The 25,455-nt window shown below is 50.6% G+C and overlaps 1 protein-coding gene across 10 annotated transcripts in view; it reads left to right on the forward strand.

Moving 5' to 3' along the window:
• KIFC3 (kinesin family member C3) overlaps positions 1-25,455 on the forward strand; it is a 46,716-nt gene that overhangs the window by 8,271 nt on the left and 12,990 nt on the right. For 5 of the 10 annotated variants that reach the window (XM_081963290.1, XM_081963294.1, XM_081963293.1 and 2 more), the window contains exons 2-12: positions 4,202-4,334; positions 9,246-9,445; positions 10,948-11,013; positions 13,420-13,560; positions 13,637-13,876; positions 13,994-14,167; positions 15,280-15,427; positions 15,606-15,736; positions 15,868-15,979; positions 18,990-19,171; positions 19,809-19,913. In XM_081963290.1, coding sequence (XP_081819416.1) covers positions 4,322-4,334; positions 9,246-9,445; positions 10,948-11,013; positions 13,420-13,560; positions 13,637-13,876; positions 13,994-14,167; positions 15,280-15,427; positions 15,606-15,736; positions 15,868-15,979; positions 18,990-19,171; positions 19,809-19,913 — 1,512 coding nt within the window. In that variant the 5' untranslated portion in view covers positions 4,202-4,321. Of the gene's footprint in view, positions 1-1,484; positions 1,547-4,198; positions 4,335-5,987; positions 6,157-9,245; positions 9,446-10,947; positions 11,014-13,419; positions 13,561-13,636; positions 13,877-13,993; positions 14,168-15,279; positions 15,428-15,605; positions 15,737-15,867; positions 15,980-18,989; positions 19,172-19,808; positions 19,914-25,455 lie in introns of those variants that run through there. The other 5 variants (XM_081963288.1, XM_081963291.1, XM_081963289.1 and 2 more) reach the window with 5 other exon arrangements.

Consider the following 25,455-nt stretch of genomic DNA (forward strand, 5'->3'; position numbering starts at 1 on the left):
CATGTTGCACATTGCGCCGGCCCTGCAAGTCTATCGTACTACATACTTAATGATGTTATGTTGCATTCAGGATTCTGACAGGCCATGGATGAAAACTGTTCTTCAGACTGTTTGTACAATTGGCTACGTTTCTATATCTCCAGCCCAGTGGTAGAAGAGTGAGGAAGTGCTGACCAGGGGCCTCCCTGAGGATTTTCATCTCTCTTCTAAGGCAGCGAGTCCTAGCGATTTCATCCAGTGATGTCAGGAGACAGCCCATGAGGTTTTGTGCCATGCTCATCACCCTTTGTAATGTCTTTCTATCCGCGGTTGTCAAGCCAGCATACCATACGGCAGGGGTGTCCAAACTTGGGAACTTTAAGACTTGTGGACTTCAACTCTCAGAATTCCCCAGCCAGCATAGCTGGCTGGGGAATTCTGGGAGTTGAAGTCCACAAGTCTTAAAGTTCCCAAGTTTGGACACCCCTGCCATACGGTAATGCAATAAGTGAGGAGCTCATCAGTTGTTGTTCTACCTTGTTCTTCTGCAAGACCCAAAGGAAGTGGAGTCTCTGTTGGGCCTTCCTGGCCACCTGGATTGTGTTGTTTTTCCAGGTGAGATCTTCGCTCAGATGGACTCCCAGGAATTTGAAGGAGGGGACTCTCTCCACACACAGCCCCCCGGATATAAAGTAGGGCAGGTTCCTCTCTTTTCTTCTGGAAATCTAGCACCACCTCCTTTGTCTTGCTGATGCTCAGGTGCAAGTTGTTTTCTGAGCACCATGCGGTCCTGAGCTCTCTTTTGCCAAATGGGTCCCAATAGAATTGATGTCGTCAATCCATCTTGTTTTACGTCTCTTTCGTGGACGCTTTTTATCAAGCAGGATCCATTCTGTGACCAACTTGGTCCACCTGCCCTCAGTTCTTCTTGCTATGTGACCGGCCTATCTCCATTTCAATGCTTTTACTCTCTTGATGATATCGTATACTTTCGTTTGTTCTTTAATTTAACACATGTACGTTCTCTTAACAATGCAATGAATAAAATTGATCCGTTTCCCTGAGTAGTGGTCAGGATTACAACACAATGCAATCTCAGATTTGGGAGGACAGCTTAGTCCTGTTGAGTTCAATTTGTTGTTCTAAAATAAAATTACTTATTTTGTTTTGCTTATTTGGGAACCCAAATCACCTCCGAGGGGCAGGTATCCTTGTGTGACGCATGCTGGCTGGGGAATTCAGGGAGTTAGTTTGGACACCCCTGCAGTAAGGAGTCCCCACAGCTAGCTGAAGGGGTCTGGCAGGGCTTTTGCTGATCAGCCGATTTTATTAAAAGCCTGTTTTCCTTCTTCAGGTGCAGCTCACCAAAGAAAACCTGTGAGTTATGACTGATTTTTTCCTACACTGCTCACTTCATAGTGAATCAGTGCGTCTTGAGTAAGTGGTTCTACTCTTGAATTATTCTTACTCTTCCAAGTATGTGATAAACAGTGTTTCTCTCTCTGACTATTTTAGACTGAAGGGTTGCGGATTTAGGACTGTGGGAAATCCCAAAGCGGAAGAGCCTGTAAGCCACTTTTAAATATTAATATGGTAAATGTAATATGGTTATGCTGGGTTAGAGAACATTTATCTTTGATGAGATTTAATCAGAGTAACTGAGTGTTGTTTATTTTAAACTACTGCCAATCAGGAAACTAGGATTTGCTTGTGCATGACTTGAAGAGTCTCTTCTGAAATTGCAGTTCTGTGGTTGCTTGTTCATTTTCTGTGAGAAAGACCTTGAGAAGTTGGGCCAAGGAATGCTGCCCGTGGAAGGGGAGATAAGAGGCAGCTGAGCCTGCAGCTAGACAATGGGCAGGCAAGAGGCTCCAGAGCAGTGTTTCTCAAACTTGGTGACTTTAAGTCCTGTGGACTTCAACTCCCAGAATCCCCCAGCCAGCACAGCGGGAGCCTTCCAGAGGGAGGCTCCCTAAGTTCTCTGGCTGCAAAGAGGATGGTGGGAGAATTGTACTTTTACATCTCACATTGAAGGCTGGCAAGATTCTGTTAATTTAGCCTTATAATAAAGCATCACTTAGCTCACCTGGCGGCGTTTCCTGTCTGGTCTGGAAATCCGACCTTTGCTTCCAGTGGTGCTTAGGGAGCGTTCCTGAAATGGCCTTGTCATTTTTTTTTGGGGGGGGGGAACGAGACTGGCCAGTTGGCATTCTGTGAGCGAGAGGCAGCGGATGAAAGCTTTCCAGAACGCAAGTTGCAGTCCGGTATTCACAATACCCTGCAGGAACATGCTTTAAAGTTGCCATTTGCTCGTTGGCTTCCATTAGTTCAAGGTCGGAGGAATGCTCAGGTTTGAACATTTTGTTTGTTTACGTCTCAGATTTAAGGCTAGCAGTGGGAAAAGCAGAGTTCTGTCCCTCTCTTAGGCCGGGAAGTTGGCAGGGTGCCAGTCACTTTCTCTCAGCCCTAGGAAGAAGGTATTGGCACGCTACTTGTGCAAAGATTGCCAAGCTTCTCCCCTGGGGCCCTCTGGAAAAACTGGTGTCGCATTGTCTGTCTTCTCATCCTTTGGAATGAGGCCAATCGATCATCCTTGCACCAGGCCCTCCTGCTCTTCCTTTCTGGGCCATCCCCAACCACTACACACTTTCCCTGGCTGTTTGGCCTCTGTCTTTCCACTTCCAGAAAGCCCCTTCCTGCTCAGCTTTTCCTGGCCCTGCTAGAAGGCCCTGCTGGCCTCCTCCTGGATCAGGCCGGCCCTTTCTTACATCCTGGGAAGTGCTGTAGGAGCCCCAGTTCTTGCGGTTTTACTTAATCTCTTAGCACCTGCAAGAATTTGGCTCCTCAAGATGCAGTTGAAGGGATCCCAAATTGACAAACTTCTCTTGGAACTGACTGGGAGGAACAAAACCCCTGAATTGAGGTGATGGTATTTTCCTCTGATTAACAAGGAGCTATTTAAGCTGGAAAAAAATGAACTTCATTGAACTCCATCTAGCCTTGTTCTTTTAAAAAGCACTTTCAGAAAAGTGAACCTGTCCAAACGGCCATTCGTGTGTGTGTGTGTGTGTGTGTGTGTGTGTGTGTGTGTGTGTGTGTGTGTGTTGTGTCCATCAGGTCTCAGGGTCTTTCAGGAATTGGGTCCTGCTGAAGCTGGTCCTGGGACCACCGAGCAGCCCATTTTATGGATGCCAGACACTTGGGGCCACCTGAGCTGCTCTTGTCAGCTAGAGAGGCTCCCTCCATCAGCCAGCTGGGCCCACCTACAGCCAGATTACCTGCAGCCAGGAAGAAGGGTAAAGGTGCCATGAATTTTGCCAAAGAACCAAATTGCTTCAGGGGCTGCCCAACTTTGAGCCTTGGGAGGGGCCTCTGGGGAGATCCTGAGGTCGGTTGCTTAACAGGGCAGGGCCTCTAAGAAGGAAAAGCCACAGGGGAGAAGGCTGTGTGAGACATCGCCGAGGACCTCTCGATAGGTGAATATTGGATGGATGTTTCTTGGTTTATGAGTATTTACAGCATTGATGCTTCACACTGTTGCCCAGAATGACCTCCTTCCACAAAGAAAGGCTGCGGTGCAGCTGAACTGGCCTTCCCCTCCCCTCCCCTCCCCTCCCCTCCCTTCTCCTGGGATTTACAGTTTCCTATTGCTATAAAGTCTGTCTTCGTTTGTCAGAGCTGTTGGACATCCATAGATATTAGCAAATGGCCTTAAATAACCAGCTGGACAGAAAATGCCTCTTTTGGTGCTGCTCCTTGGCGTTGGCCAAGGGAATGGCCAGCGGGGTCAGGCTGGATGTGCTCTCCTCTCAGATCTCTCCTTCCTCCTGGCTGAGATGCCAAGGGGGGCTGCTGCAGGGGCTGAGAGGTTGCTTTTCAGAAAAGCCTGGTGTGGGTGGGTGTATCTCAAGCGTTCTGTTCTTGAACCTGAGCCTGGCAGACTCCTCCAGGGTGCCTGCAGTCAAAGGAAGCCCCCTGCCCAGAACTCCAAGGCTTGCGTGTTGAGCAGCTGACTGGGAAGAGACTTGGGAGCCATTGCAAAGCCCGTGAATTGAAGTGCTCGAATTGCTCTCCGGAATCAGGAACTTCTTCTTCCTGGCTGGCTTAAGGCTCGGAGGGGAAAAAGCGCTTCATTTCCAAAGTGTTTCTCTTGGCTGTGACAAAACGGTGATGAGTCAGAAGAGGTTCCACCTTCAGCTGAGGATTTCTGTTTTGCCAGCAGCTCCGCAAAGGTGCACAAAGCCAGCTGACGGACGAAGACTGAGGGCCACCTTGGCAGCCACAGTAACCCTGGACCGGTAGCTGCAGCGTCCCAGAGCGGAGAGCGGAAGAGAAGAGGAAGATGGAGAATACAGGTACTGAGGTGTGACTAACGGATCTTCCCAAACCTTTCACGCTGCCGGAGGCTCGGGGGGGGGGGGGGGAGAAACGGAACCCTGCTGTGTAGCGTCTCCAGAGGGCTAAGACTAATTTGATTGTTGGAGTCCTTTGGAGCCACTCAGGACTGGACTGGCTTTGGGCGCGGGGAGGTTCTGCGTGCGGGGAATATCTTGTTGCCCCGAGTTTCATGCTTTGGAAGCACCTGTCAAAGAGGACGTGGCTGAGACCCAATGCGTTCCCAGCCCTCTGATTTGTTGCTTATTGTTGCTTGTTTTCTGGTTTTCCAGAATGTTTTGAAAACCTCCTTTGCTCTCCCGTCTCCACTGTCCCACCTACAGCAGTGATGTCTGCACTGGCCAGCTGGTCTTTGGGTTTCTGGCACATGCATGTGCGCCAGCCAGCTGGTCTTTGCATGCACTGGAAACCATAGACCAGCTGGCCAGCGCACGCATGCTTGTTTTTTTCTGTGGTTTTGGGGCGGTTTCCAGGCCAAAAACGGCCTGAAAACGACCTGAAAAATGGCCCAGAAAACAGCCTGAAAAAAGGGCCTGTTCTTTGGTTGTTTGGGGGGCTTTTTCCTGCCATTTTCTGGCGCCCACGAAGACCAGCTGTGCATGTGCCCACCGGAAACCAGAAGAGCAGCTGGCAATGGTGCGTGTGCCCATGGAGAGGGCTCTGCGTGCCAACTCTGGTGGATGTGCTGTAGGTTCACCATCGCGGACCCAGAGCAAAGCCGGACGTGGGTTGTCCACGGGATTGGTCAAAAAAATCATGGTGGATGTGTGACCAATGCTTGTTTTTTGTCCATGTGACACGGCTTTGGTCGCGCTGTTATGGTCGCCGTCGTGACTGTTTCCACCAAATTCTGCAGGCATCCTGGATCTCCTGTACCAGGTGTTGATCCCCAGGATCCTCCCCGAATGTGGCCTTCCAGCTGCCTTGGCACAACTGGGAGGCCCCGGGGAGATTCTTGAGATCCGCTGCTGGAGGAGAGCCGCCTTTGCCTGCCGTGCTGAGTTTGGTGAATAAAAAGGAAATAAATTGGGTTTGGTTTCCTCCTTGCAAACATGTTGTTACCAAAGTAGGCAACCTAGAGAAAAGGCCTGCGTTTCAGTTGTGTGGTTCGGTTTCTTTAACTTCCCTCCGGAGTCTGTGGAGCCCGAGAAGGCGGCTGGAAGGGCATCCGGAAGGCAGGCAAGCAGCCTTTGGGTGGGTGGGTGGCAGGGGGATCCTCTGCAGGCAGGCATCGTCTTTGGCTTCCCATCCTCCTCCTCCTCCCCTGGGCTCCCTGGGAAAGCAGTGCCAACCATTCCGGCTCCTGGCTAGAGATGCCAGCCAGAGGGTCCTTCCCCCACTTCCTGCCCACAGCTCTGGCAGGGTCCCTGCTGCTCCCAGCCCTGGTTTCCTCTGTCTCAGCTGTCAGGACAGCATTGGTGGGGTCTTCTTGCTCACTTGCTTTTTCCTCCGGGAGAAGCCAGGCAGGGAGGTCTGCAGGTTGCTTCTTGCTCTGCTCTTCGGAGCCGGCTTGAGCTTGTCGAGGCCTATCGGGGGAGGAGGAGGAGGAGGAGGCAGCCCCGAGTTGGTTCTGGCTTGCAGGCTGCAACAAGCCTCTTCTCCCCTCTTTTCTGGGGCTTCGCAGCCAGGTGAGCCCGTAAAGGAAGCCCTCGATGTGCAGAGACGTCCTTTGAAAGCAGGCTGGGAATAGGAGGCTCTGGAAAGGATGGGGAAGCACCCCAGGAAGCAGCTCCAGTGAGACTTAGAGAGCCCAGCTTCCTCTGGCAACAGGAACGGAGATCTGTGAGTGCCGTAGCCGCTCCAATCAGCTGGGCCTGGCGTGATTTTTCCTTGGTGGGAGAGGTTGCCAAGAGGCAGGCGGAGGAGGTTTAAAGGAGGAAGGCTAGGCTGGAAGCCCCTGCCTCATCTGGGTATTCATTGGGGGGGGGTCCTCGTGCAGCAAAAACAGGGTGGCTGCCAGTCTTCCTCCAGCCCTTTAAAGCTCCCTGTGATGCAAACCTCGCATATGGGATTCTGCGCAGTTCCGTGGCTTGCGCAGGGGGCTTGCTGTGGGCCTATGGCTGATGCACCTGCCGTTCTGCTGTCAGAGGACTCAATTCCCCCCCCCCCCAATCAGCTGCCTCAGGCAGTGAAGTGCAGAGGAGGAATTGAAAGCCTCCCAGCATTAAGGTTTGTGGGAAATACTTGGATTGTGGGAAATACTTGGATACTTGGGGGGGAGAGATTGAGTGGGGGGAGTTGGATTTTCAGCAAGCAGGTGACACCTGCTGCTTGACATGTGCCACGCCGTGCGGTTGTGAGCGCCCTGCTCTTTTCCTTCTAGTAAAATCACCTGGGTGTGACATTTATAAGGAGGACATGGATAATTGGAAGCAAGGTGCACAACTAAGTGGTGAGGAATGGGGAAGGACAGGATTTACATTCTCCGTGTTCTTGACACGGCAGTGAGGACTTGCTTCTGAAGGAGTTAGTTTTAGTCCGCAGCGAGCCATTTACTGTTATTTTAGACCAGAAATTGGAAGGGTAGAAATCCAGAATGCCATTTGGATCTACACGTTGCTTGGATAGCAGAATGAGTTCCCACGGTCCCAGATCTGGTGAACTGCTCAGGAGGTTTCTACTTCTCTTTGGATGCTGCAGCTGTGTTGGGAGCCAGGAGGAGGGCTGGGGATCTGTTGTCCATCGGCTGCATGGAGGGTGTAGCAGGGAAGCGACGAATGACAAGTGAATTTCGCTGCTTATCGGTTTTCTGCTTATATGGCTGTGATTGTATCTCAAGTTGTAGATATTTGGAACTTTGGAAGACGGGTGGTTGTTAGCCTCAGTGGGAGGCTAAAGGTACATTGAATTGTATTTAGCATAAAAGTGATGTTGATTCTATAATTGTAAATATCTAAAATACATTAACATTTCAAACCTACCTTAAACAAATGCATTTGGAGGACAGTGACAAAAATGATGGTTGCTCCTCCTCCTCCTCTGGACTGACATGCAGTGGGAAGCTTGACAGACAATTGATGGCTTCCCAAGAACCTTTTCCTGGGCTCTCTGGGAATTAGTTCCCAATTTGCAAGGGATGACTTTGTTGGAAGAGCAGCGTCACTTTCACCCCTTCTGCGCAGCAAATGTTGTCTTTCCTGCTGGCTGCACAGAAGGCAGGAGGGGAAAACCGGGGTTTTTATCGGGTTGGGACCTTTAGAAGGAAGTCTTACCAAGAGGCTCCTTTGGTGCTCAAAGTTAACCACAGCATCTTCCTGCAGAAAGAGACCCTGTTCCTTCTCCTCTCACCCCCCTCCCCAGTCTCCCTCCAAGGCCCAGGGGCCCAGTCCATCTGCAGGGCAGAGAGCGCAGGGCCAGTGGCCTCATCCTGCCTCTGGCGCTTCAGAGAGCCAGGGAGAAATTTGGAGCTGTTTGAAGTGTCCCTCCTGCAGTTTGAAGAGGCTGAGGAAACAAACGGTGACATTCCCCCCCACCCCACCCCCCATTTCAGGGGAGTCCCTGGAACTGATTGCGAGCCACAGAAGAAGAAGGGTTGCGCTGCACAGCCAGGTTAAATCCTGGGGTTGCAAGGAGGAGTCGTGAGCTTTCCTGCTCTGGTTTTAGCCCTGGGAATCCCTCCTGGGAGAAGATTTCTGGGTTGCTCACCATTTGGCTGTTGGCCAGAGAGGTTCTCATATTTGTTGGCTGTTCTCATCTTATTTATCTCAAATTCCCACTAAGATGCTCTGGGGCCTTTTGTGCCTTAAAGTCCAGAATTCTGCTTTAGTTTTTTCTCTCTCTCTCCCACACACACACTTTTGGGGACAGTGCTGGGGGGCTGGGAGGGCAGACGCCAAGGCTTACCTCCACTTGGTGTGCTTCTTGTGTGTGTCCCACTGCAGGGATTCCGTTGGGGAGTTTGAGGAAGCCTTTCTGACGCTGCCTTTCTCTGTCTTCTGCATTATTTTACGTCCCTCTCAGATTACGGTGCTGCGTTTGGAAAGTTGTATTTTTGTACTCTTGATTAATCAGAGGTCCCATGTCCTTGTTCAAATGAATTGTGGTTTGTAACAGATTGAACTATTCACGTTTCTCTCCAACACACTCGGGTTTACAAATCGGAGTAGCTACATTGATTGTGAGGTGAAAGACAAAAAAGGAATGTTGATCCAGAAATTGCTAAATTATGGCCGAAGGATAAGATTCAAATTCTCTTAGTTCTACTTTGAATTTGAGATTTAATTTTTTTTAAAAAATGGATTGATCTGATGAAGACGACAAAAGGAATTTCAGGGAAGGGAACGTTCTCCAAATGCACCACTTTACTGTCTTTGGTGGGAAACGGTTTGGCCAAAGGTTCCTTCTGGCTTCTTCCCACGGAAGAAAGTCCATCTCCTCCTGGAAGGTATGCCCAGGACTCCCTGCCCTTCGCCATCTGCTCCTGCCAGGTGGAAACTGCCCCCTCTGAGGGCTCCTGGGGTGGAAGGGAGGAGAAAAGCCCAGTTTGATTTTGAGAAGGTAAAATGTCAGAAAAGCTGGAATCGGCCACTGAAAGCATCTCAAACAAATACGTAAAATGTAATCTTTTTTTCACTTCCCTCCATTTGTTCCAGGCACCGGGGGAGGGGAGGGGGGGGACTTCCTGGCTCAGGTGGGTCGGGCAGCTCACCCCCCCTCCCACTCTCCTGGCAGCAGCAAGAAAATCCCTCTCGTCCTCTAGGAGGGGGCTGTTGTTGCTGCCTCCCCCCCCCCCCCGCCAGAGGGTCTTCTGCTGGGGCCCTTGCGGCACCGAAGGCCACTTTCTACCTGCTGCCCTTCCTGATTTCACTCCTGGCTCTGAGGCTGCTGACCAGACTGGCTGCCGCTCTGCTCAATTCCCTCTTTTCTGGCAGGAGGAAGAGTCTTTGGGGGGAAGCGGAGCAGCTTCCCGGGGGGCCCCCATCGTCTCCCAGTGGTGCAGAAGCTGGTGGAGTCCCGTGCTCAACTGCAGGAGGAGAAGCTGCAGCTGCAGCAACAGTTACGGCTGCTGCAGGAGAAACTGGCTGTGCGAGAGAGCGGCCCTGTCCCCCAGGCGGCACAGCTGCAGAACAAGGTACTTCCCTTTCAGAGGAAAACCCAGACGACTTTGGTGCCCTTCGCTGGCATCCCTGAGCAGCCCTCCTTCCTCCCCACTTTGGCCCCCTGTGCATCCCCTGTGGCTGGAGAGGGCCAGAGGAGTCTTGCCTCCCACCCTTCTGCCCCATCCTAGCATCATCCTAGTATCTCCTGCGCCCTCCTCCTTCTCTGGGGCTCAACATCACTCTTGATGGTTGTCGGATGCCAAGGCCCAAAGGCTGTGTTTGTACAATGCGCTTAATCACCGTGACCAAAGGCGAAACAGCTGCATTTGTGTAATACGTTGAGCTTGTTCCACTTTAACATGTGTCTTATGTGCCCTGGCATACTATCCAAAACCACACTGAAAACAGCGTGCATAAATAAATAAATGCAACTAAGAAATGGGGTGGGGGTGGGGGGCAGACACTAAAAGAAAGTCACACCCAAAATGTGTAGTGAAAACTTGCATAGAGCTTTTTAAACCCCCTGGAACTTCTACTCCATGATTCTACCTGTGCCTTCCTGATTCAGGGCGTGCTAAGTCAGTCTCCCTGCCTCCCTCTCTTTCCTTCTCCCTCTCCCCCCTCCCCCCCATCTCCAAAACAATTCCAGCTTGCCAGCCTAAATGCTTAATCAGCACATAATTGGGTCCCTTTTGGTTAATCTGCAGCAGATAGGAACCTCTGGACATACGTTGAATCTTGTCGCTTTCCGGTCCAGAAAAGGGGACTTGAGTTAGTTCAATTCCAGCCAAGGCTTGAAGAGAAATGGCCCCTGGGATCTGCAGCTGGGCTTGGTTGCCGGAAATTATCTTAGAAGAGGCCGAAAGGTGTGAGTCTGGCTTCCCTGCCTCCTTTCGGCTTCCCGCCCTGCCTTTCCCAGGCCAGGTGATCTGTCACCTCCTGCTCTGGGCCTCCCTGTTTGCATGAAACTTTCTCAGCACTTTGATACTCTTTGTGGCCTTAGCTTGTTCCTTATTGCGCAGGATCTTATGACTCTGCTACAGATGGAAAGATGTGGAAAGATTCCCCTTTACTCAGTCTCTGGTGAAACCCAGTTGTGTGTTGTGCTTCCCGTTCTTGTAATAAACACTGGAAGAGATGCTCTCACGGCTGACCTCATCGGGCACGGCGCCCTTTGCAGGCTGGGGATGCAAGACGGGCATTTCCATGCTTCCATCCGTGTTTCCTCTTGGCTCATCAAGGAACTGGCAGCTGAAGCTTAAGATGACTTTTCCAAGAGGCTGGCTGACAGAATTCAGTTCATGAGTCTGATGTTTGGGATACGCCAGTTGGAATTAAAAAATTTAGAAGCTAAAAACTGAGCTGTGTTGACTATGAAGTGCAGAAGTAGAGAACAAGTAGAGACCAGAGCCAAACTTCAAACAACTGAACAACTTGTAAAGCAGAAGTTGACGGGTGGAATTTAACTTACCACTTCCATGCTCCTTGTGTAATAAAAGAATGTTGTATTTCAGTCCCTCTTTTATTTTGGCAGACAGAAAGCCTGAAGGACAGACTCCCAAAGCCGGCTCAGGAGATGAACAGGCTTCATTCTACGCTGGTGAGTTGGGGAGCCTCTTTCTTGGTTCCAGTCAGGACTGCCAAGGTCTTGAAGCATCACTTAAATCCCACTTATGGGGCACGATGCAGCCTTCAATTAGGGAAGGAGTCCCAGGTGGTCAAGTGTCCAGTAGTTTTCTGAAACTCACTGCAGGGTTGGACTTTGGTAATAGTTTGACAACCCCAACAGTTGTCGTTAGCCAACTGACCATTGCATTTGTGTGCCAAAGCTTCCAAAGAGCGATGTGTCTTATGGGAAGTGCAGCACACTGAATTGCTAACCTTGCGTTATTTCTGAAACTCACAAAACCTGGTTTGAAACAGCCACATCCTACTCAGATTTAGGCAGACGTTCTGCATCAGTGCCAGCTTTCTGTTCCCGCGCTGGTCTTTCGAGGGAGAACTCTGCTCAGGCCTGCCGTACTGGCATTGCTCCATGGCAGCCAAGCCCTCTTCCCCCCGTGCCTCACTGGCCCCCAGATCCTTCACAAGCCCTCCTCTGACAGGGGATTTCCCTTCTTGAGCCTTCAGACTACAAATTCTATCATCTACACCTGACAGGACTTTGTTGGCTGGGAGGGATGGGAATTGTGGGCCAGTTGGAGGAAGCTACAAACTGGAGCTGGTCAGAGAAAACATTTTTTGTCAGGGTTTTATTGTTATTTTAAAAAGAAGGGCACGGCTGGAGCGGAGGAGTTGCCAGGAGGGGAGAAGTTGGTGCCAGCTTTGCTTTGAGCCTCCTGTGGGCAAGTCCCCCGCCTGGAGGACGCTGGTCTGCCTTCTCTGAGCCTGAGAAAATAAGTACAGGAAACCAAAGTCTCTCCCTGCCGCGTGCATGTTAATACCTGATAATAAAGGCAATGTGGTATACAATGCAACAGTTCATTTGTACAAATTACGAGGGTGTTGGTCTGAAGGAAAAACAATAATTAAACCTTCCCCCCCCCCCACACATACTTCTCATTGCTAGATCAATTGGGGTTTGTTTACATTGCTGCCTTCATTTGGGTAGGCTCTCTGCCCAAAGGATGACACCAATAGGTGTTGTGTTGCGCAGTCTGATGATACAGCGCTCCACCTAATTTGCTGGGCTTGTTTATAGCGAGTCCATCTTCGGTTTGACTGTGACTCATCGGAGCCTTTCCTCCTCCCTCCGCAGGCCTTTGCTGAGTCTCCTGATGTCTTCCAAAGATTGTCTCAGAACGGCTCCCTTGTCCCCTGGCCCTCCTCTCTGTTTAGCAGGGCACAGGCTGTGCTGGCCTCCCCCTGCCATGATTTGTGCTATCTGCGTGCACACAAAGAGAAGCCATGCGATAGGAATGATAGGAATCATTTATTGTAGCTTTCCATAGTTTCAGATTGAAATGTTTTGCCCCCAGTAAATGCATTAGAAATGAATGTTGCATTCAAATAAGCAGAAGGACTCTGGACTGAATTATGCCTAAATCTTCATCCATGCCCAGTATTTATAATTAAATTCAGTTAGATAAGGGATGGTACTATGTCTTGGACTTGGAACCCCTAATGAGATTAAATATGCTCTTCCTATTTCCAATATTTTTCTTTAAGAAAAAAAAATCAACAGAGAAAAGATACAATAAAACATTAAAGAGGAACAGAAGAAAAGAACCCTTAGTCCATAAAACAAAATTAGTCAATATATCCAAAAAGAAAAAGAAAAAAGAAAGTCCGGTTTTAAAAAGTCAACTGCATTTATAAAGGTCCAGTTAAATTCCAATAATAAAAAGGAAAAAACCCCTCTCAGTTTGACATTAGCATGAATTCACTGATTATTCTCTTCAGTCTTCATTTTTAATTATAATTTTCCTCCTTTAGGGTGTTCTCTCAAATAAAAAAAATAAAAAAAATTCTCACACTGACACACTTCTCTCCAGCCCTTGCCTTCCGGAGCTGTCAACAGTTTCACCAGCCATTAATGGCTGTCTCGCAGTCACCGGTAAAAGAGGCTTTCCCCGGATCACCAGAGACTTTGCGATGTCTCTGGGAACAACAGGATGAGCCCTTTCCTGTCACCGTCTCTACAGGACGGTTTAGGACCATCCAGCGATCTGGAAATTGGCAGCGATCTTGGAGCCCCAGGATCGCCCGACCGTTTCATTGCGATGTCGGCTCCTCCCCCTTTTTTCCAATATTTTTGTAAAGGACCTCTTCCCTTACTGTCTGGCCTTTTCTCCGGGAGGTAGTCTGGCCATCGAAAGAGTGAGGGCTCCTTGGTGTTCTCTAAGATGTCATCACTAGCGCTGATGAGGTTACCTGGTTTGGGTAATGAAACGTCTGCAAGAGCACCAAGGATCCCTCATGTCAACCCTGAGCTACAAATATTCGCTTTTATTGAAAGCATTGAAAGAGAAAACCTGACCTCTGTCCTTTTCCTGCCTCTTCACAGGGTGGGACGGACCTGGAGAAGCACAGAGACCTCTTGCTTGCAGAAAACATGCACTTAAAGCAGGAGTTAAAGCTGTGTGAGGCCCAGCTGCAGGAGCTGAGGAAGCATTCGGCCAGGTGCACCAACTGTGCACACAGCCAGGTGAGGCACCGCTCCTCCCGTTGGGCCCCCTGTGAGTGGGCCTGTTCCTTAGGGACCTTCCACCTTCCTCCCACAGGAGAACGTAAAGTTGCAGGAGAAGCTGGCCCAAGTGAAGCAGGAAGCAGAAGACGTGAAGGGACGGCTTTCGGAGTTGGACCTGGAGGTGGAGCAGAAGACCAACCGCCTGGCGGAGGTAGAGCTGCGGCTGAAGGACTCCTTGGCAGAGAGGGCCGAGGAGGAGGAGCGGCTGAGCCGGAGACTGCGGGACAGCCAGGAAGTGATAGCAGGCCTCAAGGCCCAGCCTCATCAGGTCAAGGTGAGGATGGCCTTGTGCAGCGCCCAGGGGACTGGCAGGCTGCATGGTCCGTGGCCAGTTCTGCCCCTCTTCCCAGCTCTGGGGAGGGCTCAGTCTGGGCTCTTCCGCTTCCTTTAGTATGTCATCAAAACGATGGAAGTTGAATCCTCCAAGACCAAGCAGGCCCTCAGCGAAGCCCAGTCGCGGAACCAGTACCTACAGGACCAGGTTGGGATGCAGAGGCAGGTGCTGAAGGAGATGGAGCAGCAGCTACAGAGCTCCCAGAAGGCGGCGGCTCAGCTCAAGGCCCAGGTAAGCCCTCCGGAACACCAGGAGCAGAAAGAAGGTTGGAGGCAGAGGGGAAGAAGGAGGCGAGGACTTCCAGGGGGACCCTTGCTCGGAGGACTGAGGTCACCTGGGTGCTTCTTCCTCTTTGGCCTCAGGGAAGGCCCCGAGTCTGGGGTCCACTTCCCCTTTGTTGCTGCAACTGGAATCAGCAGCCCCCACTCCCTGTGGTTCCTTCCATTCTCAAGCCTAAATCTGGTGTGCCCCAAAGTGCAGAGGGTCCTTGACCTACAAATACTCCTTCAGCATCTGTTCAAAGCTGTGCTGAACGAATGGTGGCTATGACCAGTCCTCAGAGTTCCCACCATCCCAGCACCCCTGGCTGTCACATCGTGAGTTGGGCACTTGGCAACCAGCTCAAAATTATAACTGTTTGCAGCGCTCTGAGATCACGTGATCACCATTTGCAATCTTCCCTACTGGTCTCCCCAAAATGTTAGTGGGGAAGCAACAGTCACAAGTCACTCCCCACCTGCGCATCCTTTCCACTCCTCTGCATTTGCACCGCACTTGTGCCACACCAACCATTTGCACACTTCTACGCTCACCCCTTGACTTTCACCATACTCTTGCACATCCTCCAGGACCCTCACTGCAAACCCCCTCGCTCCCTCCCCAACATGGCTGCAGCCACTTATCCGTCTGCTGGTCTGTGACTTGTAACTTCTTCCCAGCTTCCCCAGGAAAAATCGACTGCGACTGCATGATGTTAAGTCATGTGGTACCACACTTACTGAAGAGCATTAGTGCCAATTTCCATCGTAAGTTGAGGACTTCCTGCAGGGACCATTTTATCCCTGGGCAGCAGCCGATGAAATAGCACTGCTTAGCTCATTGCGTTCCTCCTCCTCCATAGAGATGATCAGGCGATCTCCATTGGCAAAGAGGAGAAGAAAGTGGAGAGAGAACCCAGGAGGGGATTGCCTCCTCTGCCCTCCCTCCCTACAGCCTGGTGAGGCAGGCCAATAGCCCAATAAAAGCCCTGCCTGGAGATGCCCCTCCTCCCTTCCCCTAAGTGGCAGAAGGAGCTCCCCAAGTCCTGCTCAAGGAGAGAACTTCAGGTGCCCGTCTTCCTCCAGGTGACGATGTACGAATCCGAGCTGGAGCAGTCCCGGGAGCAGATGCTGGAGGAGATGCAGAACATGGAGGAGGACAAGAACCGAGCCATTGAGGAAGCTTTTGCTCAAGCACAACTAGAAATGAAAGCAGTTCATGAAAATCTGGCAGGTGCGTAGCTTGGACCTGGAGGCCCGTCCTTTGCCGGCTCTGATGGGCTTCCCAAGCGGCGGCTGAGATGCTCCTCCAGTGCCTCCCGAGTTGCCTGACTGGGGTGTCAATGAAGAAGGGAGACGGCCAGTGAAAGTGAGCGTTTTCCAGGCCAGCTTTGAAGTGCTTCCTTTTGCAGGTGTGCGGGCCAATCTGCTCACGCTCCAGCCGGCGCTTCGTACTCTCACTAGTGACTACAACAGCTTGAAGCGCCAGGTCAAAGAGTTCCCTGTCCTGCTGCAAGAGGCTATGCAGAGCGCCAGGGCTGAGGTGAGCTTGCCCTCCCTCCTCCTCCTCTTTCACACCCCGGGGAGAGCAGCTCATCTTCCTAGGAAGCCGAAGGGGCCTGGGAAAGTCTGGGGCACACAGAAGCCCCTGATGCAGCTTCTCTTTCTCCCAAGATTGGGCAAGCCATTGAAGAAGTGAGCAGCACCAACCTGGAGCTGCTGAGAAAATACCGAAAGGAGCTGCAACTCCGGAAGAAATGTCACAATGAGCTGGTGCGATTGAAAGGTTTGCTCCTCCTCCTCCCCCCTTGCATGCGTTGGGTGCGAAGGGGGCCCAATAGGGGTGTTGGTGATGGATCTTGAGTTGTTGGCCAAAGTTGCTGAAGTGGGGTGGGGGGCTTGACTGACATAGTGCAGGCACATTTTGGGACCTAAGGACTTGATTGCACCAGGTGAAGGGGCTGCCCGAGGGATTTCCAGAGTTGAGAAGCCTCTTGACTGAGGGGAAGCAGCCATTAAGAAAGATACTCCTAGGAGTTCCTCAGGCAGATCTCTTGGGTTGAGGATGGGAGCCAGGAAACCTCTCTTCCACTTTCTTTTTTTCCCCTTCAAAATGTTTTGCTTCTCATCCAAGGAGAGAACATCTGGGTTAGAACTGCAGAATCTGCTTGGATGTGAAGCGAAACGTTTTCAAAGAAAAACCAAGGAATATGCTTAGAAAAGGTTCTTTGGAATTGTCCACCCTAGATGAGTTCAGATCACCAGGACTTGATGCATGACACCCCAGGGGTTTTGAAGAAACTGGCAGACATGATCTCGGAACCATAATTTTTCAAAGATTCTAGAGCATTGGGGACCTAACAGAGGATGGGAAAAGGGCTGAGGTGTTCCAATGTATAAAAAAAAGGGGGGGGGGAAGTGGACAGAGGAAACTAGAGACAGCTTGACATCAACATTAGGAAGATCTGGGGAAAAATAATCAAAGATCACATTTGTGTCTCTTCACCAAATGAAAAAGACATAAAAGCCAACATGGGTTTATCAAAAACAGATCAGGCCAGGGGAAACTTATGTTTGATAAACTAAATTAGTGGATAAGAAAAATGCTCTGACATAGTTTACCTAGACTTCAGTAAGGCATTTGACAAAACCTACTTTTTAGTAAGAGAAAAGTGTGGGATAGATTCCATCACTACCAAATGGATTCATAGCTGGCTGACCAACTATACTCAACATGTAGTCCTCAATGGACCATGGAGGAAAGTATTCAGTAGGGTACCTCAAGGCTCTGTCTTAGGCCAGTATTCTTCAACATCTTCATAAATAATCTAGATGACGGGACGGAAGGGGAATTCATCAGATTTGTATACAACATCAAGTTGGGGACGAAGAGCTAACACTTTAGAAGCAGGGGTGTCAAACTCATGTTATCACATGACGTATCATGAACTTTCCCCCTTCGCTAAACCGGGTGTGGGCGTGGTCAGCGCATGATGCATCCGGCCTGTAGGCTGCAAGTTTGACACCCCTGCTTTAGATGATAGACTCAGGATTCAGGAGAACCTTGGTAGATTTGCGCATTGGGCCCTATCCCAACAAAATGCAGTTCAGTGACAAGAAAAGTAACATCCTTCAGAGGCAAGAAAAGGCAAATGCACAGGTATACAGTAGAAAAGGTGGCACCTGCATCAACAGTAGCTATTATGAGAGAGATCTTGGCATCCTAGTAGACAACCAGTTAAGTATGAGCCTTGTGCTAATACTGTCCAAAACTCTAATGCAGTCCTAGGTTACATCAACAAAGGGCTAATTTCAAGATCGTATGAAGTGATGGTACCACTTTATACAGCCCTGATGAGACCATACTTTGAATACGGCATCCAGTTCTGGTCACCACCACCAACAAAAATATGTTGAGAAACTAGAAAGAGTCCAAAAGAGGAACCACAAAGATGAGGGGGCTAAAGCATAGGATGGACAACTGAGGGCTCTCGGTATGGCTAGTTTATGAAGTTTAGGAGGAGGGGTGACATGACAGCAGCCTTCCAATGTCTGAGAGGCTCTCACAAAGAAGAGGGAGTCAACTTATTCTCCAAAGCTCCTCAGGGCAGAACTAGAACGAATGGGCCAAAGATTGTTAAAGAGAGATCCAGCCTAGAAATAGGGAGAAAATTCCTGACAATGAGAACAGTTAATCAGTGGAATGACTTGCCTTAGAAGTTTCTGGGTGCTCCATTCACTGGAGGTTTTCAAAAATTGGCTGGACAGTCATTTGTCCAGAATGGTATAAGATATCCTGCCATGGGCAAGAGGGTTGGACTAGAACATCTCCAAGGCCTCTTCCAACTTTATACCCTGTTTCCCCGAAAATAAGGCAGGGTCTTATTTTCTTTTGCCCCACGAAATATGGCCTTGGGCTTATTATAGGGGGAGGGCTTATTATTTTCTGGGGCAGATGAGAAGCGAGGCGCGCCTCTTACCTTTCCAGCTCCGTCGCATTCCTCGCCATTGTGCTCAGGAAAGCCGCTGATTAAAAAAAAAAAACCCTTCTTGCGAATTCAATCAAACTTCTTGAAGTCGCGAGAAGGGTTTTTTTTTACCAGGGGCTTCCCTGGACACAATGGCGAGGAACGCGACAGACCTGGAAAGGTAAGAGGCGCACCTCACGGCCCAACACTGCCCACCTCGCCCCAATGGTAAAGGCAGCCTGCCTGGTTCCCTTCCCTGCTGGCCCTTTAGAGAGGGGTGGCAGGTGTGGGGGGGGGGAGGGGGAGAGAAGCGAGGCGCACCTCTTACCTTTCCAGGGCCGTTGTGTTCCTCACCCTTTTGTCCAGTGAATCCCCTTGTAAAAACAACCTCGCAAGTTGAACTCATGCGCAAGAAGAAACAGGCGGGAGGGGGTGATTGCATTGCTGGCCTGCCGCTCTTTTTGCAGCGGGCTCTTTTTGCACAGGTGGGAAGGGCGGGGGGGCGGAAGCACTTTGCTTCGCCTGCCGCTGTTTCTGCGATGGTCCCTCTTTTTGCCCCACAAGCTGTACCAGTAGGTGGTACAGTGGTAATGGCGGGGACCGGTTGCGCATGCGCTTAAATAGTTGGGGCGGGCTTATTTTCGGGGAAGGGCTTATTATGGCGCATGGTCTGAAAAGCCCGATTGGGCTGATTAGCGGGGCATGTCTTATTTTCGGGGAAACACGGTAGTTCTATGAACTTTTGGTTTTGTTCACTGCAGCAGCATAATTTGGGGACGGTGTTGGATTGTCTCTCTTACCGTTAAAGAGTCTCATTTCCTGTTAAAGGCAATATCCGAGTGTTTGGCCGTGTTAGGCCAATACAAGCAGAGGATGGTGAAGGGCCAGAAGCTGTGGGTGCAGTGACCTTTGACCCTGAAGATGATGCCATCCTACATCTGATGCACAAAGGGAAGCTGGTATCTTTTGAACTGGACAAAGTTTTCCGTCCAGAAGCAACACAAGAAGACGTAAGTGAGGATCTTCTGTCTTAGAGAATCGGGGGGGGGGGGGGGGGCTGGAAGGAAACTCCCATTTGCAGGGTTCCTCAACTGTAAGAGCCAGTTGGTCTAGTGGTCAAAGCACTAAGGCTAGAAATGAGGAGATGGTCAATTCTAGCCTCGGGCGGAAAAGCCAGGTCAGTGATTTTGGGCCAGTTATTCTCCTTCAGCTCAACCCAGCTGACGGGGTTCTTGTTGAGGGGGAAATGGGAGAAGGAAGGAGTATTAGGTATCTTTGCCACCTTGAGTCATTTATAAAAGAAATAAAGGTGGGATAGAAATGTAATAAATATAAATAACTGGGGGTTTCTGTGCTCCTGTTTTCTAACAGACCATTCCTGCAATACAGTGCTTCTCAACCTTCGCCCACCTGAAGATGCGTGGACTTCAAATCCCAGAATTCCCCAGTCAGCTCTGCTGGCTGGGGGATTCTGGGAGTTGAAGTCCACGCATCTTCAGGTGACCAAGGTTGAGAAACGCTGCTGTAATATCTCTTCTTTCTGAACCGAGAAGCTCTGAGTTAAAAGGACAGTTCATGCGAATGGACCTCCGGGGACTCTTTTCAGCCGTGGGGCATTTCTGAGCCTTTCTGTCTTGTTCCCCAAAGGTCTTCCGAGACGTTCAGGCGCTGATCACATCGTGCATTGACGGTTACAACGTTTGTATTTTTGCCTATGGACAAACTGGGGCTGGCAAGACATACACCATGGAGGTGAGCCGCTTTCCTTTCCTTGTGTTCTGACTTAGACTTCCTTATACAGCAAAAAGCACACGAGTAAGTCCCAAAACCCTCTTTTTATTTCAAAGTCCGTGAATTATGTTCATTCACAGCCCATAATGAGTTCCAAATAGTAGTAAAGAGTTCTAGAGCCGGCTGCCAAAGTTCTTTGGGATAAGGCTGATAAGCACCCACTTTTATCTTCTTTGAAAACGCTGCCAAAGACTTAATTGGCAATTAGCTTGCAAGGCTACACAGAGCAAAGAGTCCAAACGGAGATTCAGAAGGTAAACTGACCAGCATGAACCAAGTTGCTTCCTGCAAAGCCTCATGTGCCTTTGCTCCTCCTTTATGTCCTATTGGAGAGGCCAATCACCTCCAAGCCTTACTCCTGAGTCGTCCCTTCTGTCTTAACTGTTTTGCCTTCTGGCAGCTCTGCGCATGCGCGCACTGGGAACAGGGGGAGCCTTTTCCTCTGCCTCACTCATGTCTGACTCTGGAGGCTCTGGAGGCAGCACATAACTCCCAGGTGGCCCTGGCCCCCTCTCTGCCTCCGACACAGAGCCCTCGTCCGAGCCTTCCCCAGACTCCATGGCCCATGTTCCTCCCCAACCTCTTCACTGTTTGACTCTGCTGCCAGCTCCGCAGGCTGCCAGCGGACCACAACACCTTGATCTTCTGCCAGGCCTGCTGCAGACCAGCCGGGCCGGTTTCAGAGAGCCAGGAAAAAGGCTACCGAGGGGAGACGGGATGGAAACTATCATTGCTGACCTGCCAATATCCAGTTCCATCACAGTCTTTTCCTGCGACTTAATTTCTGTTCCCTGATCATCCTTGTTGCCTTCCTCTGAACTCATTCTAGTTTACCTGAATCCTGTTTTTAAAAATGCATCCAGAATTGGAGATGTTACCATTGATGGAATCACACCCGTTGCTGCATAAGATGGAACTTTTACTGCATACAATTTGGAAAACCCTTTTCTGTTGATGCAAGCTAAAATTGCATATTTTGCTTTTTTTTTGCAGTCACAATACCCCGTTGACCCATCCTCAGTTTCTAAACTGTTAAGCCATGTATCCCCCTTCTGTACCTCTCCATTTAATTTTTGGGACCGTAAGCGAAGGAGTTTGCATTGTTCTGTCTTATCTTTTAGTCCCATTTTCTCTAGTGTATCAAGAGAGACTTCAATTGATTTTCTGTCTTCTAGAATATTAGCTGTCCCATCCAGTGTTGCCTGCAAATTCAGTGAATCGGCTCTCCTTGTCTTCACCCAAGTGGAGAGTAGAAAAATTTGTTCTCTTGTATCATGTCTTCCACTTGTCCCTCCTTCCAAGCCATTGAACGGCTCTACTTGAGCGCAGGTTTCAAATAACTCTATATCCATGTAATTGCCGAGTGGTCTAGGCCAGAGTTTGCTGGCTTGTCAATCTGATGGGCTCTGTGTCGAGGGCGCCACTGAAATCCCAAATGTCCACCATGAACCCACCAGTGGCCTTCTAGGCGTGTTGCTTATCTACAGTCAATCTTGTTTAGGAAACAAATGATAACATTGATGAAGGCATAGATCAGTGCTTCTCAATTATTTTCTGTCATGCCCCCCCTAGGAAGAAGAAAACATTTCGCGCCCCCCCCCCGCACGACTGTAAATAGTATCATTTGTCTATAAAATTGTTATAAGTACACCTCTGCATAACATAGCACACCGGTCTTTCCTCGTCTCCCACCGTAGTCACATGCTTTCTTTCCACTTTCCTTCTTACTTGTCTATCCTTCCTTCCACCCTCCCTTCCTCCTTCCCTTCCTTCCTGCCTCCCTTCCAGTTCCCTCCTTCCTCTTTCCCCCTGCCTGCCTGCCTTCTTTCCCTCCTGCTTATCTATGCTTCCTTCCTTCCTTGCACCTCCCTCCCTTCTGCCTGCCTGCCTTCTTTCCTCTTTCCCTATCCTCCTATCCTTCCTTTCTCCCTCCCTCCTTCCCTGCCTCCCTTCCAGTTCCCTCCTTCCTCTTTCCTCCTGCCTGCCTGCCTTCTTTCCCTCCTGCTTATCTATGCTTCCTTCCTTCCTTGCACCTCCCTCCCTTCTGCCTGCCTGCCTTCTTTCCTCTTTCCCTATCCTCCTATCCTTCCTTTCTCCCTCCCTCCTTCCCTGCCTCCCTTCCAGTTCCCTCCTTCCTCTTTCCTCCTGCCTGCCTGCCTTCTTTCCCTCCTGCTTATCTATGCTTTCTTCCTTCCTTGCACCTCCCTCCCTTCTGCCTGCCTGCCTTCTTTCCTCTTTCCCTATCCTCCTATCCTTCCTTTCTCCCTCCCTCCTTCCCTGCCTCCCTTCCAGTTCCATTCTTCCCTCCTTCCTTCTGCCTCCTTCCTGCCTGCTTCCCTTCTTTCCTCTTTCCCTCCGGCGTGTCTGCTTTTCTTTCCTTCCTTCCACCTCCCTTCTGCCCTTCTTCCCTCCCTCCCTGCCAGCAGCTCCTCCAGCATCCCAGCTGGAAGCAGCAGCACAACAGTCGCCGTTACTAGGGGCGAAGGGGTGGCGGTGGCAAGATCGGGCGACCGCCGCCCCTTTGTCCCTTCCCCAACAGCGGCTGTTGCGGTGGAGCTTCCAGACGGAATGCTGGCGGTGGAGCTGCTAGCGGGGAGGCGAGCTACGCGGTGGCGAAGACGGGCGGTCCCATGCTTCCCTCCCTCCCACCCCCGCCCGAGCAGGCTTCTTGCACAGCTCCAGCCCGCGGCTCCAATGAAAATCCACAGTCCGAAGTGCTGCCACTTCCAGGCGGCATATATTATGCCTCGCCCACGCCTTCGCCGCCGTTGCACCCAGATGGAAAGGGAGCCTTCGCGCCCCCCTTTACGGAGCCTCGCGCCCCCCCAGGGGGGCGGTCCCCACTATTTGAGAACCGCTGGCATAGATCAACACCACAAAAGTGCATGTAGTCCATATAAAGCTAAGGGGACCATAATGCCCAGAAAAGCTAACAGGGTCGGTGGTTTTAGTGGTGAGAGAGAAGTACAAGAATGAGAGGTCCCTGGGGCTGAGCTCCATTGCATTCTTGCAGGTGTTTCATTGGCCAAACTAGGCAACATCATCAGTGTTCTGATGGCAAGAACATTTAAGGCCTGGGAGACCTGAATAGTTAGTTTCCAGACGTATTTCCCCATTCCAGTGGCAATGGGGCAGAACGATTCATTCATTCATTCATTCATTCATTCATTCATTCATTCATTCATTCATTCATTTTATATACTCCTGTGATGGACTACTACTAGAATAAAGTGGCAGATGCCCAGGAAGGAGGGAGCACATTCCAAGGAGGGGCGGGGGACAAGACAAGAGGCAGCTGGGGCTGTGATTAGGGCAGTGGTTCTCAAATAGTGGGGCGCGCCCCCCAGGGGGGGCGCGAGGCTCCGTAAAGGGGGGCGCGAAGGCTCCCTTTCCATCTGGGTGCAACGGCGGCGGCAACAGTGCAGCGGCGGCGGCGGACTGGAGTTTCCCGCCAAGGTTGCCTGTCCGACCAGCCCCCGCTGGCTCCTGGCTGAGGGAGGAGCTGCCGCTCCGCCTTCTCCGAGCGGGATCCACACGCCCTGCAACTGGCCGTGAGGGGAAGGTTTTGGCCAAAAAACGGGCCATTTTTGCCCATTTGTTGCCAGTAGAATGCTTCTGGGGGTGGAGGAGGTGAAAAATGGGGTGCACAGATGCCCCAGGAGGCACAAAAAATGGGCCCCTTTTCAACCCCCCCCCCACCTTCAGAAGATGATAGAGAAAGAGAGAGCTAGTGAGAGGGAGGGAGGGAGAAGTGAGACAGAAAGAGATAGACAGAGAGAGAGAGACACACACAGAGAGAGAGACAGAGAGAGACAGAAGGAGAAAGAGGGACAGAAAGAGAGAGAGAGGAGAGAGAGACCGAGAAAGACAGAGAGAGACAGAGAAAGACAGAGAGAGAGAAGAGAGAGACAGAAAGAGAGAGTGAGACACAGAGAGACAGAAAGAGACAGAGAGAGAGGAGACAAAGAGAGAGAGACAGAAAGAGACAGAGAGAGTGAGAGAGAGACAGAGAAAGACAGAGAGAGAGAAAGAGAGAGGGAGACAGAAAGACAGACAGAAATAGAAGGAGAGACAGAAAGAGAAAGGCAGAGAGAGAGAGAGAGGGAGAGAGACGAGGGAGAGAGAGAGACAGAGGGAGAGACCACTTGGACTGTCTTCGCATCTGGGATGCATGGGTCTTTCCCATTGAGACGAGCAGGTGTTGTTTCTAGAAATCACTGCATGCAGGAAATATATGTGTGTGTTTGTGTGTGTATGTTACGGTGAAAGACCGAAATTGGTGAATGTCGACATTCACCGGTGAATGTCGACATTCACCAATCTCGCTTGGTGAATGTCCGAAATATTTGCTAAATGCCCTTATTTCTGACTTACACCGGTGAATGTCGACATTCACCAAGTACGTTTCCCCCTCTCTTTGGGGAGGAGGAGAGCCAGAGGGTCGCCTCTCTTTGGGGAGGAAAGTACGTTTCCCCCTCTCTTTGGGGAGGAGGAGAGCCAGAGGATCACCTCTCTTTGGGGAGGAGGAGAGCCGGAGGATCGCCTCTCTTTGGGGAGGAAAGTACGTTTCCCCCTCTCTTTGGGGAGGAGGAGAGCCAGAGGATCGCCTCTCTTTGGGGAGGAGGAGAGCCAGAGGATCGCCTCTCTTTGGGGAGGAAAGTACGTTTCCCCCTCTCTTTGGGGAGGAGGAAAGCCAGAGGATCGCCTCTCTTTGGGGAGGAAAGTACGTTTCCCCCTCTCTTTGGGGAGGAGGAGAGCCAGAGGATCGCCTCAAAGGATGCCACAAAGAGAGGCAAAACGTACTTTCCTCCCCAAAGAGAGGCGATCCTCTGGCTCTCCTCCTCCCCAAAGAGAGGCGATCCTCTGGCTCTCCTCCTCCCCAAAGAGAGGGGGAAACGTACTTTCCTCCCCAAAGAGAGGCGATCCTCTGGCTCTCCTCCTCCCCAAAGAGAGGGGGAACGTACTTTCCTCCCCAAAGAGAGGCGATCCTCTGGCTCTCCTCCTCCCCAAAGAGAGGGGGAAACGTACTTTCCTCCCCAAAGAGAGGCGATCCTCTGGCTCTCCTCCTCCCCAAAGAGAGGGGGAAACGTACTTTCCTCCCCAAAGAGAGGCGATCCTCTGGCTCTCCTCCTCCCCAAAGAGAGGGGAAAACGTACTTTCCTCCCCAAAGAGAGGCGATCCTCTGGCTCTCCTCCTCCCCAAAGAGAGGGGAAAACGTACTTGGTGAATGTCGACATTCACCGGTGTAAGTCAGAAATAAGGGCATTTAGCAAATATTTCGGACATTCACCAAGCGAGATTGGTGAGTGTCGACATTCACCAGATTTCGGACTTTCACCGTAACATGTATACATGCACATACAAGTGTCATTTCTTCAGTGTTATCACAGAAGTGAGTACACCCCTTAACATTTTGTAAATATTTAAGTATACTTAAATATTTACAAAATGTTAAGGGGTGTACTCACTTCTGTGATACTCTATATATAAATATATGTATATA

This window comes from Natrix helvetica, assembly GCF_964273705.1.
Source record: "Natrix helvetica genome assembly, chromosome: 10".
NCBI classification, from domain to species: domain Eukaryota; kingdom Metazoa; phylum Chordata; class Lepidosauria; order Squamata; family Natricidae; genus Natrix; species Natrix helvetica.